This window comes from Pelmatolapia mariae, linkage group LG6, assembly GCF_036321145.2.
Source record: "Pelmatolapia mariae isolate MD_Pm_ZW linkage group LG6, Pm_UMD_F_2, whole genome shotgun sequence".
In the NCBI taxonomy this organism is placed as follows: Eukaryota; Metazoa; Chordata; class Actinopteri; order Cichliformes; family Cichlidae; genus Pelmatolapia; species Pelmatolapia mariae.
This window is the reverse complement of record NC_086232.1, coordinates 43,304,473-43,319,123: the sequence shown is the minus strand read 5'-3', so window position 1 is coordinate 43,319,123 and position 14,651 is coordinate 43,304,473. Positions and strand designations below refer to the sequence as shown.

Genomic DNA, 14,651 nt, shown 5'->3' with positions numbered 1-14,651 from the left:
CGAGCGCGTATTTGACGTTCGCGCTCCGGGCTGTAGCGCGCCTCCTGAAAATGAGGAAACAGAGCGAGAAAACAACAAAAACGGTAAATAAAGAAGAAAACAGCACATCAGACTTTACAGCAGCGATTTTCTCTGCACTACAGCTCGCCGTTTGCTTAAAATCATTATTTAATAGCTTCATTGGACTAGATCACCATTCTATGACTATCATGAAGCTTTTTTTTTTTAGAAATAAGGAACTGCTTTATAATGGCTCAGCTCAGTGTTGTGTTATTGGAATAAATGTTTTAATGAACTCAGTGATTTCATTCGTCGAAAACAAGCCATAATACAGGAATAATGTAAATGATTAAATGATTAATATTACAACTATACAGTACTGTGCCAAAGTCCCGAGCCACCCCTTATTCCTTTAGATTATTCCCTGCGAGCCAGACTTTGTTGTGATGTTTTAAAGTAGTCCTGAGCAGCAGGTCTCCACAGTGGGCTGTTTTTGCACTTGTGCTTGTGCACTTGTTTTCAGAGGAATGATTTTTTTTATTCCTGGCTTGTTAAGCCGCCCAACTCTGACTCATCACAGCCAGCTCAGCAGAAAATACATTTTAAGTTGCTTCTTTAGGCACTTTGTTACCAGCAGCCTGACCGAGCATTCGTTCCCATTTGTTTAGTTGTTTAGTGTTAGTGTCACAGTCATTTGTACCAAAAGTTCAAATACTGATTCAAATTCTTTACTCGAGTAAAAGTGAAACACTTAGTCTGCCTCAGTTTATATGAACAAACATCATGTGACATGTACAGATTTGATAACACGAGGACTTCCATGTGAGCTTTAAAAGAGCATCCTTCCCTTTAACTCTAAGCTCTCTTCTTCCTCTCCTGTCCTTCTTTCTTATCTTTCTCCATCTCTGAGTGAAGTTCGCTCTTTCTTTTCTCTCCCTGTGAAATAAGCAGCTGCACCTTTAGCTGCAACACACTGTGAGACAAACGGTTTGTGTGTTTGCTGATGTTTGTTGAGCTCATAGCAAGGCTGCATTTTAATTTTTTTTAATTGTTGGAATTATGAGAATAGAAACGTACAATCAGAGTTTGATCCTTCATGCAATAACACCTTCAGTCTCATTAGAGTTGTACAAACTCTGTTTTAGCTTTATGTATAATCATTTTCATCCATTTATGTGCACTTTTCAGTAAATTGCCTATTTTAAATAACTAATATATAATAATATTATATTACATTATTATTAATAGTATAATATTATTAAAATATAATAATATAATTTTCCTATTTTCTCAGTAAAATATAAAGAAATGAGTGACTCATGACTTTTGCACAGTACTGTATCTGCAGAGTTTTACACGTGTGTGTATTTCTGAGTGAAAAAGTAAAATTGTAAATGTGCAAAAATGAGATGCTGTTGTGTGTTTTATCCCACAGTAGAGCTGTAATATTACCACATATTTACTGAAATACATTTCTTATCTTTAACTCTGATTATTTTGTTATTTTTTTAGTTATAACTGTGCGAGCGCGTCTTTACATAATAACAGCTGTGCACTGGCTCAGCACTGATGCACACTTGGAATTTAAACAATACATCAAAGTGCAGTTTTTGCATTTTTACCAGAAACAGCGCAGTGCCTCCTCACAGTGAAAGCAGAGCTCCTGAATACTTGCATGTGTGTGAGTGTGTTGCGTGTTGAGCTCCACCATGGTTCAGTGGCAGCTCTGCACTCTGGAGAACCTGATGTATTCGGGGTTTGGCCGTCCTTTTCCACGACACGGCCTCCAGCTGCTCTTTTGGTTTTCCAACCAGTGTGTGACCTGCGACGTCGTCCAGCTGGTGGTCACCATGAAGGTAAGATCAGGTCTGTGTGTGTCTGTGTGTGTGTGTGTGAGAATCAGACTAACAGCTGATGTGTTTCCACAGCTGGTGTCGGACTGTCAGCCGGAGAACGGGAACTTCGGCTTCCACCTGTTTGGAAACATGGAGGAGCTCCTTCCTGTTCTGAGCAGGCCCAGGAAGAGCAGGAGTAAGGTGTGCCATGTTTGTTTGGTAGTTTCACAGGTAGAGACCAGTCTGCTTCCTGTTAGGGGAACCGCTCAGCTGGTTATGGTTCAGTGAAAACACTCGCTTCACTTTCAGTTTGAGGTTTCATGCTCTCAGCTGGAACCTGAATGGGCAAACATTTCATTGTAGGTGAAATGAGAAGAAGAGGAAAGGCGGGAGCGTGCAGGTGGGAGTAGGACTGTAGGGGCAAAGTGCTGTTTTATTCCTCCTGTAACAGCACAGCCTCTGCCCTCCATCTTTACTCTCTTTCCAGGTTACGTACTTTGAGGTTGGCAACCTAAGCACAGAAACTTATCCTGCTTCTGCAAACCTCCCGGCATACGTGAGGGAAAATTATCGGTCTGGTGTCAGAAGCAACAACTCCAACATCGATCGCATCATCATTGGTTACCGGGTGAGGACCCGGGTGGTGGAGACGGTGTACATCACTGAGCACGACCCAGCCGCCTTTGGGAGGTTCAGATTCGACAGGACTTTTGAAATCAGCTGTGAACTGATCCAGGCCCTGCAGAACTCCCAGCTGGACCTCACCAGCTTCCTCATCCAGATGGGCTACTACGTAAATGTGCTCCAGGGCATAGGAGAGATCCCCTACTCGGATCCTTCAGCTCAGCAAACCTACAGCGTGGTGCAGAACTACAGCAGATCCACAGCAACGACACAGCAGCAGCAGCTCTACTGGTATCCCAGCAGCTACGAGCAGCACGTGCACTACAGCTACAACACATCAGCACAGAGCGGGCCTGCAGCTAACTACAGGAAACTACCAGCGTACAGTTACTGGAAGCTGCCTCGTGAAGGTAAACCTGCAGTCAGGGTTCAGTTTAGCTTCAGATGTAAAAGTTTTGAATGGCAGAAAATGTGGAATATGTCTGACTGGCTTCTTTGGTCAGGTCGCCCGAGTTAAGCTGAGATGTGCGCTTTGTTTGGGGTTTTATTTACCCAGATTTTCATTGGTTGGTATGATTTGTCATTTTGGTTTTCTTTCACAAGAAGCACTCGAGTTGGAAGCAACTGGACGTCTTATCCAGATGTGCAGAAGTCTCAGTGATGAGGTGAAACGTTTTAAAAAAAGACGTCCAGTTGTTTTCCACTTAACTGCTTCAAATGATCATGAGCTGTAGCAGCAACTACAGTGGGTATAAAACGTGTACACACCTGTTAAAATGCCAGGACTTTATGATGTAATGTGACCTTTAACCTCTACTATTTATTTAAAATCAAACCATGTGTGTCAGGGGATTTTACGTGTTTCCCTACAGACAATGAGCTGGTGTCATATCTGTGATTTTACTTTAGCATTCAAACTTCATGGGTTGGAGTCTGTCATCCTAGCTTGGCAATATTTACTCACTTTCTCACAAAAGCGTCTCTGGGATCGTGAGGACATCTCATTGCTCCACAGACCGTCTGTTGGATCCAGTTCTGGGCTCAGGCTCAGATCTTCAAGAGCTTTTCAAGATTTTCTTCTGCTGAAGCCAGTTTTGTTGATCTGGATGTTGTGCTGTTCCCATTTTTAACACAAAAACAAAAACCTGGCATTCAAACAGTGGGGGGTACACTTTTTATATCATCTGTAGGGTCTGCTGAAGAATTGGCTCCTGTAAAAGTTCTGGACATGAACCTAGAAATGAAGCTCTCATATTTAGACGTGATTGTTCAGAGCTGCTAGCACCGCGAGCCAGATTCCAGTCACACTTTAGATAATGAGGAACATTAAAGGGACAGTTCACCGTCTCTGAGCTGTAGAGCTTTCTGTCCTTCTGTTTTGGTGATTCATGTTTTTGAGACATCAGCAAACATCATGAAAGAAAAAAAGAATAAAGAGACTGAAAAATAATCCTCAAACGTGAGCAGTTCGGTGCCTGGCAGGTGACGGGGATCATTTCTGACTGTGGGATCGAACCTGTAAAACAATTCTTGATAAACCATCTCTCCTTTGTAAGAGTAACATTTTAAAGACTTTCTGAATTTCTGTCTTCAGCTTTCAGCGGAAAACCAAAGAAGCGGGGCGGAGGCGAGGACTTTGGCTTCCTGAAGCTTCTTCTCGGCGCTGGAGCACTCTACTTAGCAGCCAAGTGTCTGTTCTGGTTACTCGGCAGCTGGTGGAGCGAAGACGTGGACGGAGACGTGGAGCTGAAGCCACGGTGGACTCCGACGTTTTGGCGCCGCGCTCCCAGTTATCGGCACACGCACGTCATGCTGGATTATGTCTTCTAAAACTCGCACATGGTATCAAATGTCACACAAAGCTGTGGACTTTCTGGACTCCAGCCTGTGCACTGTGCTGTTTTCCACACTGGAGGAAAAATGATTTTTTAAACGATTTTAAGGTGTTTTTGCTTTATGTTTGACACAGACTGGACCAAAATCACATTATGCATTCATTCATGCATCCAGCTGAATCTGTAAACACTGAAGTGCTGATCGCTGAAATCTTACATTTTAAAAATCAGTGCAGTATTCATGTGATGGTTCCTGTTCCAGGAAGCAGCTTTAGCTCCAGATGATTCAGTCTGAGTTTTCACTTCCACAAAGTCAGCTCTGATTAATTTCACCCTGAGATCAGCGCGAGTGGAGAAAGAAAGCCATCACCAATCGAGCTCCGATACCACGATTCACCACGGCAACGGAAAAATAAAGAGCAGGGCAGCGATTTTAATCCAGAAGACGAAGTAATATGAGCGTGTGTCAGGACGGGAGCATCAGAGATCACACACTCACAGTGAGACTGGTTTTGGTTGTTTTTAGTGGAAAATAAACTCAAACTTTGAATCAAATATTGTTTGACATAATTTAAAAACTAGAGCTAAAAATTTCAGCATGAAATGTAATCAGATTACAGACTGTCTGTAGGTTATTTTAGTCATGTTTGAGACTAAATATTCACATTGGGTCTTGGGAATGAGGCGTGGGCTGGGAAGTCCACAGATTTCTCTCCACAGGTTCAACTCCTGAGGCTGGAAGCGCAGAGAAAAGTGAGTTCAATAAACAGCTCTGATCCCAGCAACAAGGCAACACAACAGCACCAGGAGTCAGTGCACACACTAACACAGGTGAGTTCACTGCCCACAGCCTCCAGGTGCGAGGACTCGTAGAGCACGAGTGTTGAACATTTAGATTCTGTCGATCGTGTCGGAGAATGGCCGACACAAAGGGAGATGATTTGAAACCAGTAACTCCAGTAAAGTCCAAGAATGAAGCAGAGAGCCGGAAATGAGCAGAACTTTAAGGCAGGTCGCACAAACATGGATAAAAGTGCGTTAGCTGTTTGACACAGAAATACGGAGGGCCAAGAGTGACTAAATGAAGTAATGTAATACACCATTAAATAATTGATTAAATGTTTAATTAATTAATGAAACACATTTTGATAAGTAATTAAATGCCCATTCATTTATTTATATATTTATTTCAAATTTTAATTAATTATTGACACAATTCATTAATTCATTTTGTCACTCCTGGTGCTCCGTATGTCCGTACCTCTTTTTTACTAGTCGCCCAACTTTTAGCAGACCATATTAGGTCGAGTAAACCTCGAGGGATTTCTCTGCTGGACAGAAATCTAATCATCACTCTTTTTTTCTGAAGAACGAAAACCAAATTTCTGCCGCTCTGGATTCAGTAAAATTATTCCCTGGATCTTTACAAGTGTGAACTTATGGCTATTAAAGAACGTTCCAGTACATCTATTTGTAATATACAAGTTAAAAAGGAAGCGAGAACCTTGGGAATAATAATTATTGAGGATCAACAAAGAAGAACATCCTTAAATCTGGAAGCTATCATTCAGAAAACCCAACGCAGACTAAACAGTGTCTCCTGAGAGATCTCTCCTTTAGAGGAAGAGTTCTGATCGCCAAAGCTTCGCTTTCAAACAACATCGACAAGATGCTCTGTAACTTTGTGTGGAGAAATACGACGAGTATTTAAGGAAACCTGTTCTCAGCAATGCAAATGATAAAGGTGGTCTACACTTCTGGATTTTAGCACTTTAAACAATACATCTAAGATTAATTGGCTAAAATATTGACAAAAATATCTCAGCTCCATTTGGAATGTTTTTCTCCTCCATGCGATAAACTAAGCACTTTAAACTTTTTTGGCATGAATCAAATCCCAATTAAGATTTCTGCTTTTCATTGCCGAACCTTTTTCTCACGGACTCTCATGGACACTTTATACAGACACAAATCCCTCTTTATGGAATACTGGTTTCTTAATATCCCGCCTGGGGATTATGCTCAAGTTTGTGCTGTTCTGGTCACGTCCCAATCCAAACCCTCGGCAGTTGTCTTATTATCACCATCAGATACGGCTGCAGGCAAAATATGCTTCTCTAACAAGTCAAGTAGAATTTTATTGTCAACCCAACAATACGCACTCAAGTATAGAGTGGGACGAAATGCCTGGATCAAAGGTGCAAACTGTAAAAATAACAATGAAACAATTCAAATATACAGCAGTGCCGTACTTGAACAGAAATAGAAAAGAGGGTCAAACTGTTGTATGAGGCTCCAGCTGCAAGGTTATTGGTTAACGGCTCGGTCTCAGATGTTTTCCACTGGGTAGAGGAACGCGTCAGGGATGCTACTGTTTGCACTTGCATTGGAGCCACTGGCAGAGGCTGTAAGAACTGACCCTGAGATCTGTGGGTAACCTTGTTGAATACAGAATTTCCCTTTACGCGGATGACGTGTTGCTCTTTCTCACTAAGCCAGAAACATCTGTTCCTGCACTGACACATATCATTAATCAATTTGGCTTTTTTTCAGGGTATAAAATAAATTATGATAAATCTGAAGCTTTGCCACTGGGTGATGGGGGGAGGTGGGACACTCCTCCTAATTATCCTTTCAGGTGGTCGACCACAGGTTTTACATATTTAGGTATCAGGGTGTCCGCAGACACAGAGTTGTACAAGTTGAACTTTAAACCAATGACCTCAATAGGTGGTTTGACCCCCCCTATCTTGGATGGGTAGAATAAGTTTAATCAAAATGAATGTTTTACCCAGAATATTATGTCCCATACAAATGTTGCCTCTCAGAATCAACAGAAAAACATTCTCAGAGATTGAGGGATATCGCTCTAAATTTATATGGCATGGGAAGAAATCTAGACTAAAGATACAGATTTTACAGCTGCCTACAGATGAGGGGGGCAGGCACTTCCTAACCTTTTATATTATTACTGGGCTTGCCATGCACAAATAATCTCAGGGCGGTTACATTCCTTTCTACACCAAGGCGAGCCACCGGTAGATACTTGGTGCTGTGACCCTCTTTCGCCTCTTAGTCTTTTATCTATTGATCTGGCTGACCTTCCTCTTGGTGTCTGAAATCATTTTATTTTGATGCCTACACTTAAAGTTTGGCATAACATTGCTGCCCACGTCAGAAGAAGAGGTTTCTCTAGTGCACTACAGCCTCTAATTAGGGATAAAGCTTTCCTTCCAGGTGTTGGCATTAGCATATTTGATAATTGGCGTTCTAAAAATCTAAGATTTGTTTGCAATCTGTTTGAAAGGGGTAGTTTTATGGCCTTTAATCAAATTGAAATTAAATATAATTTACCACAGAAACACTTCTTTGGGTTCCTGCAAGTAAGACATTTTGTAAATTCCCTTATATTTCCAGCCAATCAACCTGTTTTGAATCCCGTTGAAAGCTTTCTTCTTAAATTTAATGAGGAAATAATCACAAAAAAGAAATTTGTCTCTTTGTTATGGGAAAATATTGTCTTTGAATTTTGTAACCACTGATAAGGCCAGGGTTCGGTGGGAAACCGACCTCGAAGTTCAGCTTACTGCAGAAGCATGGTTCCAAACTTTTAGATCTGCCAAGAAATTGTTTTCCTGTAACCGACTCCAGGAAAGCCGTTACAGAATCGTACACAGACTGCAGCGTACGCCAGAGTTTCTAAATAAAATTCATCCTCAGATTTCTCCTCTTTGTGTAAAGTGTGTGAATGGGTGGATGACTGAATGTGTAAAACTGTGGGGTCCTTAGGGACTAGTAAAGCGCTATACAAATACAGGCCATTTACCATTTACTACCATTGCATATGGCAATGTCATTTAATTACTAGGTTTTGGAAAAATATTGCTATAGAGCAGTGGCGGTCCTAGCCTGTTTGGCGCCCTAGGCGAACACTCCCTCTGCCCCCCCCCACACACACACATAAAACATATTAAGGATTGTACATTAACATAAAACCATACCGAATTTCACCAGAGAAACACACACATATGAAGAGAGACAGAGTATGCATTGTATGCAAACGGCTACCAAACAGCCTTCATAATTCATCATACAATGAGAACAGGACAAATCAACAATTGACACTGACTAATTAATATTAAAATCTGTAACATAATGTATTGTTTGGAATTTAGTCTGTTACTGTTACTATTTTTAACATTTCTTCTTGGAGCAAGTGTAACCCACATAATTTCCTTAGGGATTAATAAAGTATTCTGATTGTTTCAGGATGACCTCCATTATCCAATGACACATCTGCTTACCTGCATCTTTTGCTCGTTTCTCCTCCTCGTTTTTTCTCTTTTCTAAACTGAGCACCTGATGGCTTTGAACTTTTCATGTCCATCTTCCACTGGTTTTAATTTTGCACTCCAGTATCAACACCCATCCTCCAACCTGAGGATCACCACAACATACCTTAGTTCACAGATTGACTTTGTCTGGGGTTTATTTCTGGGATTTCACACAACCCAGGATGTTGCATCAGCAGCAGGGCTCTCCTCCCCTTTCGACGGGTTGTGTGTGAGACTTTAAATCATCAAACTTTAAATTATAAATGTTAAATTGTTATTGATCCCTTTACCCCTGGTCCTAAAGTGTATATTTATTTTCTTACTCTTCTTATATTTATTGTTTGTTTACTTGCACTGCTGTAACTGGAGCCTCGTCGTCTCGTCTCTCTCTATACTGGACTGTATGTAGCGGAGATGACAATAAAGTTTACTTTGACTTCAGCAGCGAGCAGGCGCGTACGGAAGCTGCTCTGCCAGCAGCCGTAAATCACTACAGGGGGTGGTGAAGGCAGCAGAGCACATCACCGGCATGAGGCTTCCTGCCATTCAGGACATTTATCTCCAGCGATGCCTCCGTAAAGCACACAGCATCATCAAGGACCACAGCCACCCAGCACATCAGCTCTTCTCCTTGTTACCATCTGGCAGACGTTACAGGAGTCTGTCTGCTCAGACTACAAGACTTAAAAACAGTTTTTACCACCAAGCCATACGACACCTCAACCACAACATTAAAACACACACAACACAGTCCACAGGACGCACTCAGAGGCTACCTTGCAGCTTCACACGCACTCTGTTTAATCTGCACTGGTTACTCCACTTTATTGTTATTGATATTTATATTTAAAAAGTGCAATACTGTAATTTTCTGCTGCTCATTCCTGTGCAATATCCCATCTGCCCCCCCGTCATATTCCTTTTCAAGATTTTCTTTATTTAATCACTAGTGTACATATATTTATAGATACATATATATTTAGTCATCTTTTCTCTTTTACTACATCTCTCTAATATTTTGCTCTTTACTATTTTTCTATTTATTTTCTTTTTTTATTATTATTTTCTTTTCTTTTATTATATTTTCTTCTACTGTACCATGCTGCTGAGGGACTGCTGCTCGTCAAACACATTTCATTGCAATGTTGACCCTGTGCTAACTTGCATATGACAAATAAAACTGAAACTGAAACTAAGTGAGTCCTTTCCATAGAAATGGAAAATTAGGAAAGAAACCAACCTGAAATTTACAGCAAATAGTCTTGAGACTAAGAAACATTAAATCACTTTTAAAAGCCTTGTACATTCTGTGAATAGTCAATGCAGATATTTAAAAATAAAACTGCTAACTGAACCCTTTCTTGGTGTCTTTATGATAAAACATAACTTACATGGTCTTATAAGAGCCACAGTGGACGGGCCAGAGAGCCACATGAGGCTTTAGAGCTGCAGGGTGAAGATCCCTGGCCTAGGCGCTGTAGGAGATTCAGTTTTCTACATGTAGGTGGCAATCTATCAAAAACCATACTCAAAATAACAGTTGAAATTCATGTGAAAGCAAAAACTTTATTTTTCTGAGACAGCTACATTAATAATAATAATAATAATAATAATAATAATGAACATATAAAATTAAAAACAAAATCATAGAGACAAACTGGACATGTAAAAAAATATCAATTTAGGTAAACATGAATCACTTCACATGTAATTCAGTTTTCCACAGAATTTTTTTTTTTTTTTTAGCCTACCTTGTGTACGTTTCTGCACTGGTAACATCAGAAATATCGACCTTTCCGCTGACTAGAGCTGGGCGATATAAGATTTTTTCATATCACAATATTTTTTTTTTTCCCATTTCAGGCGATAACGATATATATCACGATATAAGCCAAATAACTATATTTGTGAGATCTAAATGTGCCGTTGCTCACAAGTAAAATGTGAAATAATCAGCAGCTTGTCTTGATTTTAATATTTATTTCCCATAATAAGTTTAACAGGGTAGATGTACTTAAGGAACATGAGACTTTTTCAGATAAATAAAGGCAAATATTGCAAACTACACAAAAGGCAGCCGCTAAAGCGTTTAAGTTTCAAAATAGAACAAACAAAACAGACTACTAAATTGTCAATTCCACTTAGAAACAAAATATTAATTCTAAAAATAAATCTTAGTTTGTTTTACAGAAGAACAGACAAAATTGACTAACTTTTGTCAATATCAAATAAACTGAGAACTAAAAGGAAATTCTCAATCTCTCCTTGTTGTATAGCTTTCTGAACTTTCTGAATCCTTTATCATCCGCAACTGAAAATAGTTGTGGATGATTACTATACCTTTCTAATGTGACGTTGTTGTCCCTGGCTCTCTTTCTCTCTCTCTCCGTCCCGCTCTGTTCCTGTGCTACTGCGAGTGTAACTACCGCCCCTCCCCCCTCTGCCCAGCGCAAAGCACAAGGCTCGCGTGCGGAGTGAAGCGGAAAAAAAGTGCGAGAGAGGGTGAGAGAAAGAAAGAAAAAAAACCCACGGCTCGCGATAAGGAGCCGGCTCGCGTCGTTCACGTCAAAAATCCGGCTCTAAGAGCCATTTCGTTCGCGACCGACACATCACTACGAAACACACTCATTTCCTCCATTACCAGCGGCTGGCTGCTTCCCAAACAACTACACATGTGCGCGGCTTGGCACTTGTGCTGTACGTAACAAGTCACGTGATGTGACACTGCGGCTGTGACTGGTTCGGCTCTGCGCTACTTGATTTGGATTGGCTGTTCTTCTTTTTTTTTTTTCTTTTTTTTTAAGAGAGCAAGAGAGAGATGAGGTCTGTCGCAACAGTTTAATTTTTCTATCGAGAAAAAGTTATTTCGCAATACATATCGTTATCGTTCTATCGCCCAGCTCTACCGCTGACTAAACTGGTTTACTAAAATGCAAACTAATAAAACTAAATATGCAGCAAGCCTTAAAAAAGTGGACAGTCTTCTATAACAGTGCATGACTCCACAGCTGCTGACACTCACAGACACTGGTGTTATACAGCACAGGTCATAAGAATTAAAATCGTTACATCTCAGAAACCGTAGCAGCACAAATGATCATTTTACCTGCACAAATCAGCACAAACGAAGCACTAACCACTCCGGATATTTGCCTTCACGTTTCAAGTGTGTGTGTGTGTGTGTGTGTGTGTGTGTGTGTGTGTGTGTGTGTGTGTGAGGGGGGGGGGGGGGGGGGGGGGGGGGTCAGCTTAACTCTGCTCAAATCAGCTGCTGTGAGCGTGCGCTAGGGGCTTTTATCCATCTGCCGCGTCTGCGCGAGCGTTCTCTGTGACGTGGCTGACAGACCAAAGGAATCTGCTTTTGCTCATCTGTTTGCAAATGTTCAACAGTCGGCGTTCTCTGAAGGAAGAAAACTCTCACACTATTAACTTAAATCAGGAAAATCACAGTTGCGACACAACAATGGCACCACCCAGCAAAGATGAAACTTCAGTCGTGGTCACACCAGAACAGATTATGCCACCAATCAACCGGTGCTTTGAGAGGCTCTCTGAAGTTCAGTGGAGCGTGATCGAAAATGGCACGTGCGACTCGGGCGTCCAGGCGGTGACCCCGCCGTTTATGTCAGCGGCAAATGTAGTAGTATTAAAAAGCTGCACCGCATGGTTTGCCACGCTGCCTCGTGCCTTAAAAGGCATGTAGCACATACGCTGCGCTGCCGGTGCGCGTCGAGCGGCTCTGATTCCGGTACAGAAAGCACGGATTCAAAGATGTCCGTGAAATCAGCAATCACAGAGATTTCTGTGATTCTGTCATCAAGGAGCTGAGATGGAGAGATGACAGATAAAGATGAGGATGAGGAAGAAACTCTAACAGAAAAGGAGGAAATCAAACCAGCTGCAGGAAGCCAAAGTATCCGAGCTCCAACCCCAGTAGAAGTGGTTGCAGCTGACATCGTAAATGAGATACTTGGCAACATGGATTTAAGCAGTGAAGAGCACTGTGAGAGGTGCAGCTTACCCAAAACTGCCTTTAATGCAGGATTACTTATCAACAAGCTGAGAGACTTCTTCTCCAGATGTTTGCCATCCACCTCTCACTCCGGGCTCAAAGCACGCAAACAGCGCTTTTCCATGTTTGCGAGAAAACAATTTGACAAAATGAAAAAAGAGCTGAGAAAAGTAATAAAGGCAAACAGAAAATTTTTTGTTTGTCTAAAAAACATGTGCAAGTACCCCAAGAGTGACACCGTGCCCTCAGATGAAGGTATGGTTTCCAGCCTCCCAGGGTCCCAGAGTACAGAGGCTCATCGAGCCCCTTCTCGAAACACACTGCTCCGTTACATACGTTCCTCTCCCGTCGACTTTGACGCCATTGGAGCAGACGTTAATCAGTTATTCGAGAAAATAACGAAGAAAGAAAAACTCTTTGTCGTCCACAAAACAGTGGAAAACTTTAGAACTAGTGGGGGAACCAGAGATTTTACTGTGGAGTTAACGGCAAAAATGTTTGATCTACTCATGACGGATCGGCTGTATCAAATCCCCGAACCTGTAATGGGTAGATCTCTCTCAGACACCGTCATCTGCAGGACTCCACAACCAGCACATGGATCAAAGCGTCCCTTTTCTCCTGAAGTCCTCTATGTGCTCGTAGAAGACGCAGTAGAAAGGTTTGTACAAAAGCTTTTACTCTGGGTGGAGAACGAAGATCAAGACCAACTGATTGAGGACAAAGTTTCTGTGGCTGTGGAAGACATCCAGAACCTTATGAAAAGAACAAGGACCCCAACAAAGGAAACAAGCACAGATTCAGATGGCAGTGGAAGAGAATCTGTTCCATTACCTGTAACACCAAAATCTGGGAGCATTACCCCAGAAAAATGCTCTCTGGAACCTGATCGGACACCTGATCAGACACCACAATCTGGGAGCATTACCCCAGAAAAATGCTCTCTGACTCCTGATCAGTCACCTGATCAGACACCAAAATCTGGGAGCATTTCTCCCCAAAAATGCTCTGCCAGTGTTTCAGGCTCACCCAAGGATTCCTCTGACATGTCAGAGATGAGATCTGTATCAGTGTCATCTTCTGATGCTGAGAAAATTTCCAATGACCTCGCCCTTATCCTCATGATGAGAATCATCAAAAAATCAAAACCTGAAACTCCACAGTTTTTTACCAGGATCTCATGTACTACAAAAGAAATAGACGCGCTCCTCAAGCGTCTGAGAGATGTGATGCAGCCTGAACTCAGCAGCACAGAGTCCGCCACAAGTCTGATGAAGGACAAGAAGAAGTTCATCAAGAAAATAGCCAAATGCCTCATCAAGGAGTTTGGCTCCCCAGACAATGTGTTAAAGGCTGCGATGGCAAAGGATGCGTCTTTTGATGAGGCTCTGATAAAGCATCTAAAAATGCTCCTTGGAGTCATCCCCAGTCCTCCCAAAAAGTCCAAAATTTCCAGGTTTTTTTCAGCGGTGGGAAAAACTCTGGGAAAACCCTTTAGGTGGTTCACTAAAGCCAGAGAGGATTAAAATGACCATCCTGGCTTTTCCCCGCCGCCCTGCTTCTTTTAACATCTCGAAGCAGAATTTTAGCACCAAATCCAAATTTTAACAACTGTAGTTCACGCCATCTCGTCTCCTTTTTTGATTTCCATCCCCCCAACCGGTCGCAGCGGATGGCCGTCCCTTCTGAGCCCGGTTCCGTTGGAAGTTTCTACCTGTTAAAGGGAGTTTTTCTTCCCCACAGTCGCCTCGTGCTTGCTCAGAGGGGGATCATTTGATTGTTGGGGTTCTCTGTAGTACTGTAGGCTTTTGACCTTACAGTACAAACAGGGAGGAGACTTTGTGATTTGGCGCTTGATTTTTAAAATATCTAATTCGGCATCAAATAAAAAAATCTAAATGAAAATACATTCTGGCTTTGTTTGTGTTTTTCTTCTGTTGTCAAATATGTAGAAAGTGTTGCACGTGTGATTTCAGTCATTTTGCATCAACATGTAGCCAACATGTGTCTG

The 14,651-nt window shown here is 41.8% G+C and overlaps 1 protein-coding gene across 1 annotated transcript; it reads left to right on the top strand.

The window, feature by feature from the left end:
* Position 1: 1 nt before the first annotated feature.
* LOC134629584 (uncharacterized) lies at positions 2-4,843 on the top strand. Its single transcript, XM_063477053.1, has 5 exons — positions 2-83; positions 1,626-1,856; positions 1,929-2,036; positions 2,323-2,869; positions 4,054-4,843. Exons 2-5 carry the CDS (start codon positions 1,710-1,712, stop codon positions 4,287-4,289), a joined length of 1,038 nt encoding a protein of 345 aa, XP_063333123.1. The 5' UTR covers positions 2-83; positions 1,626-1,709; the 3' UTR covers positions 4,290-4,843.
* Positions 4,844-14,651: the final 9,808 nt, after the last annotated feature.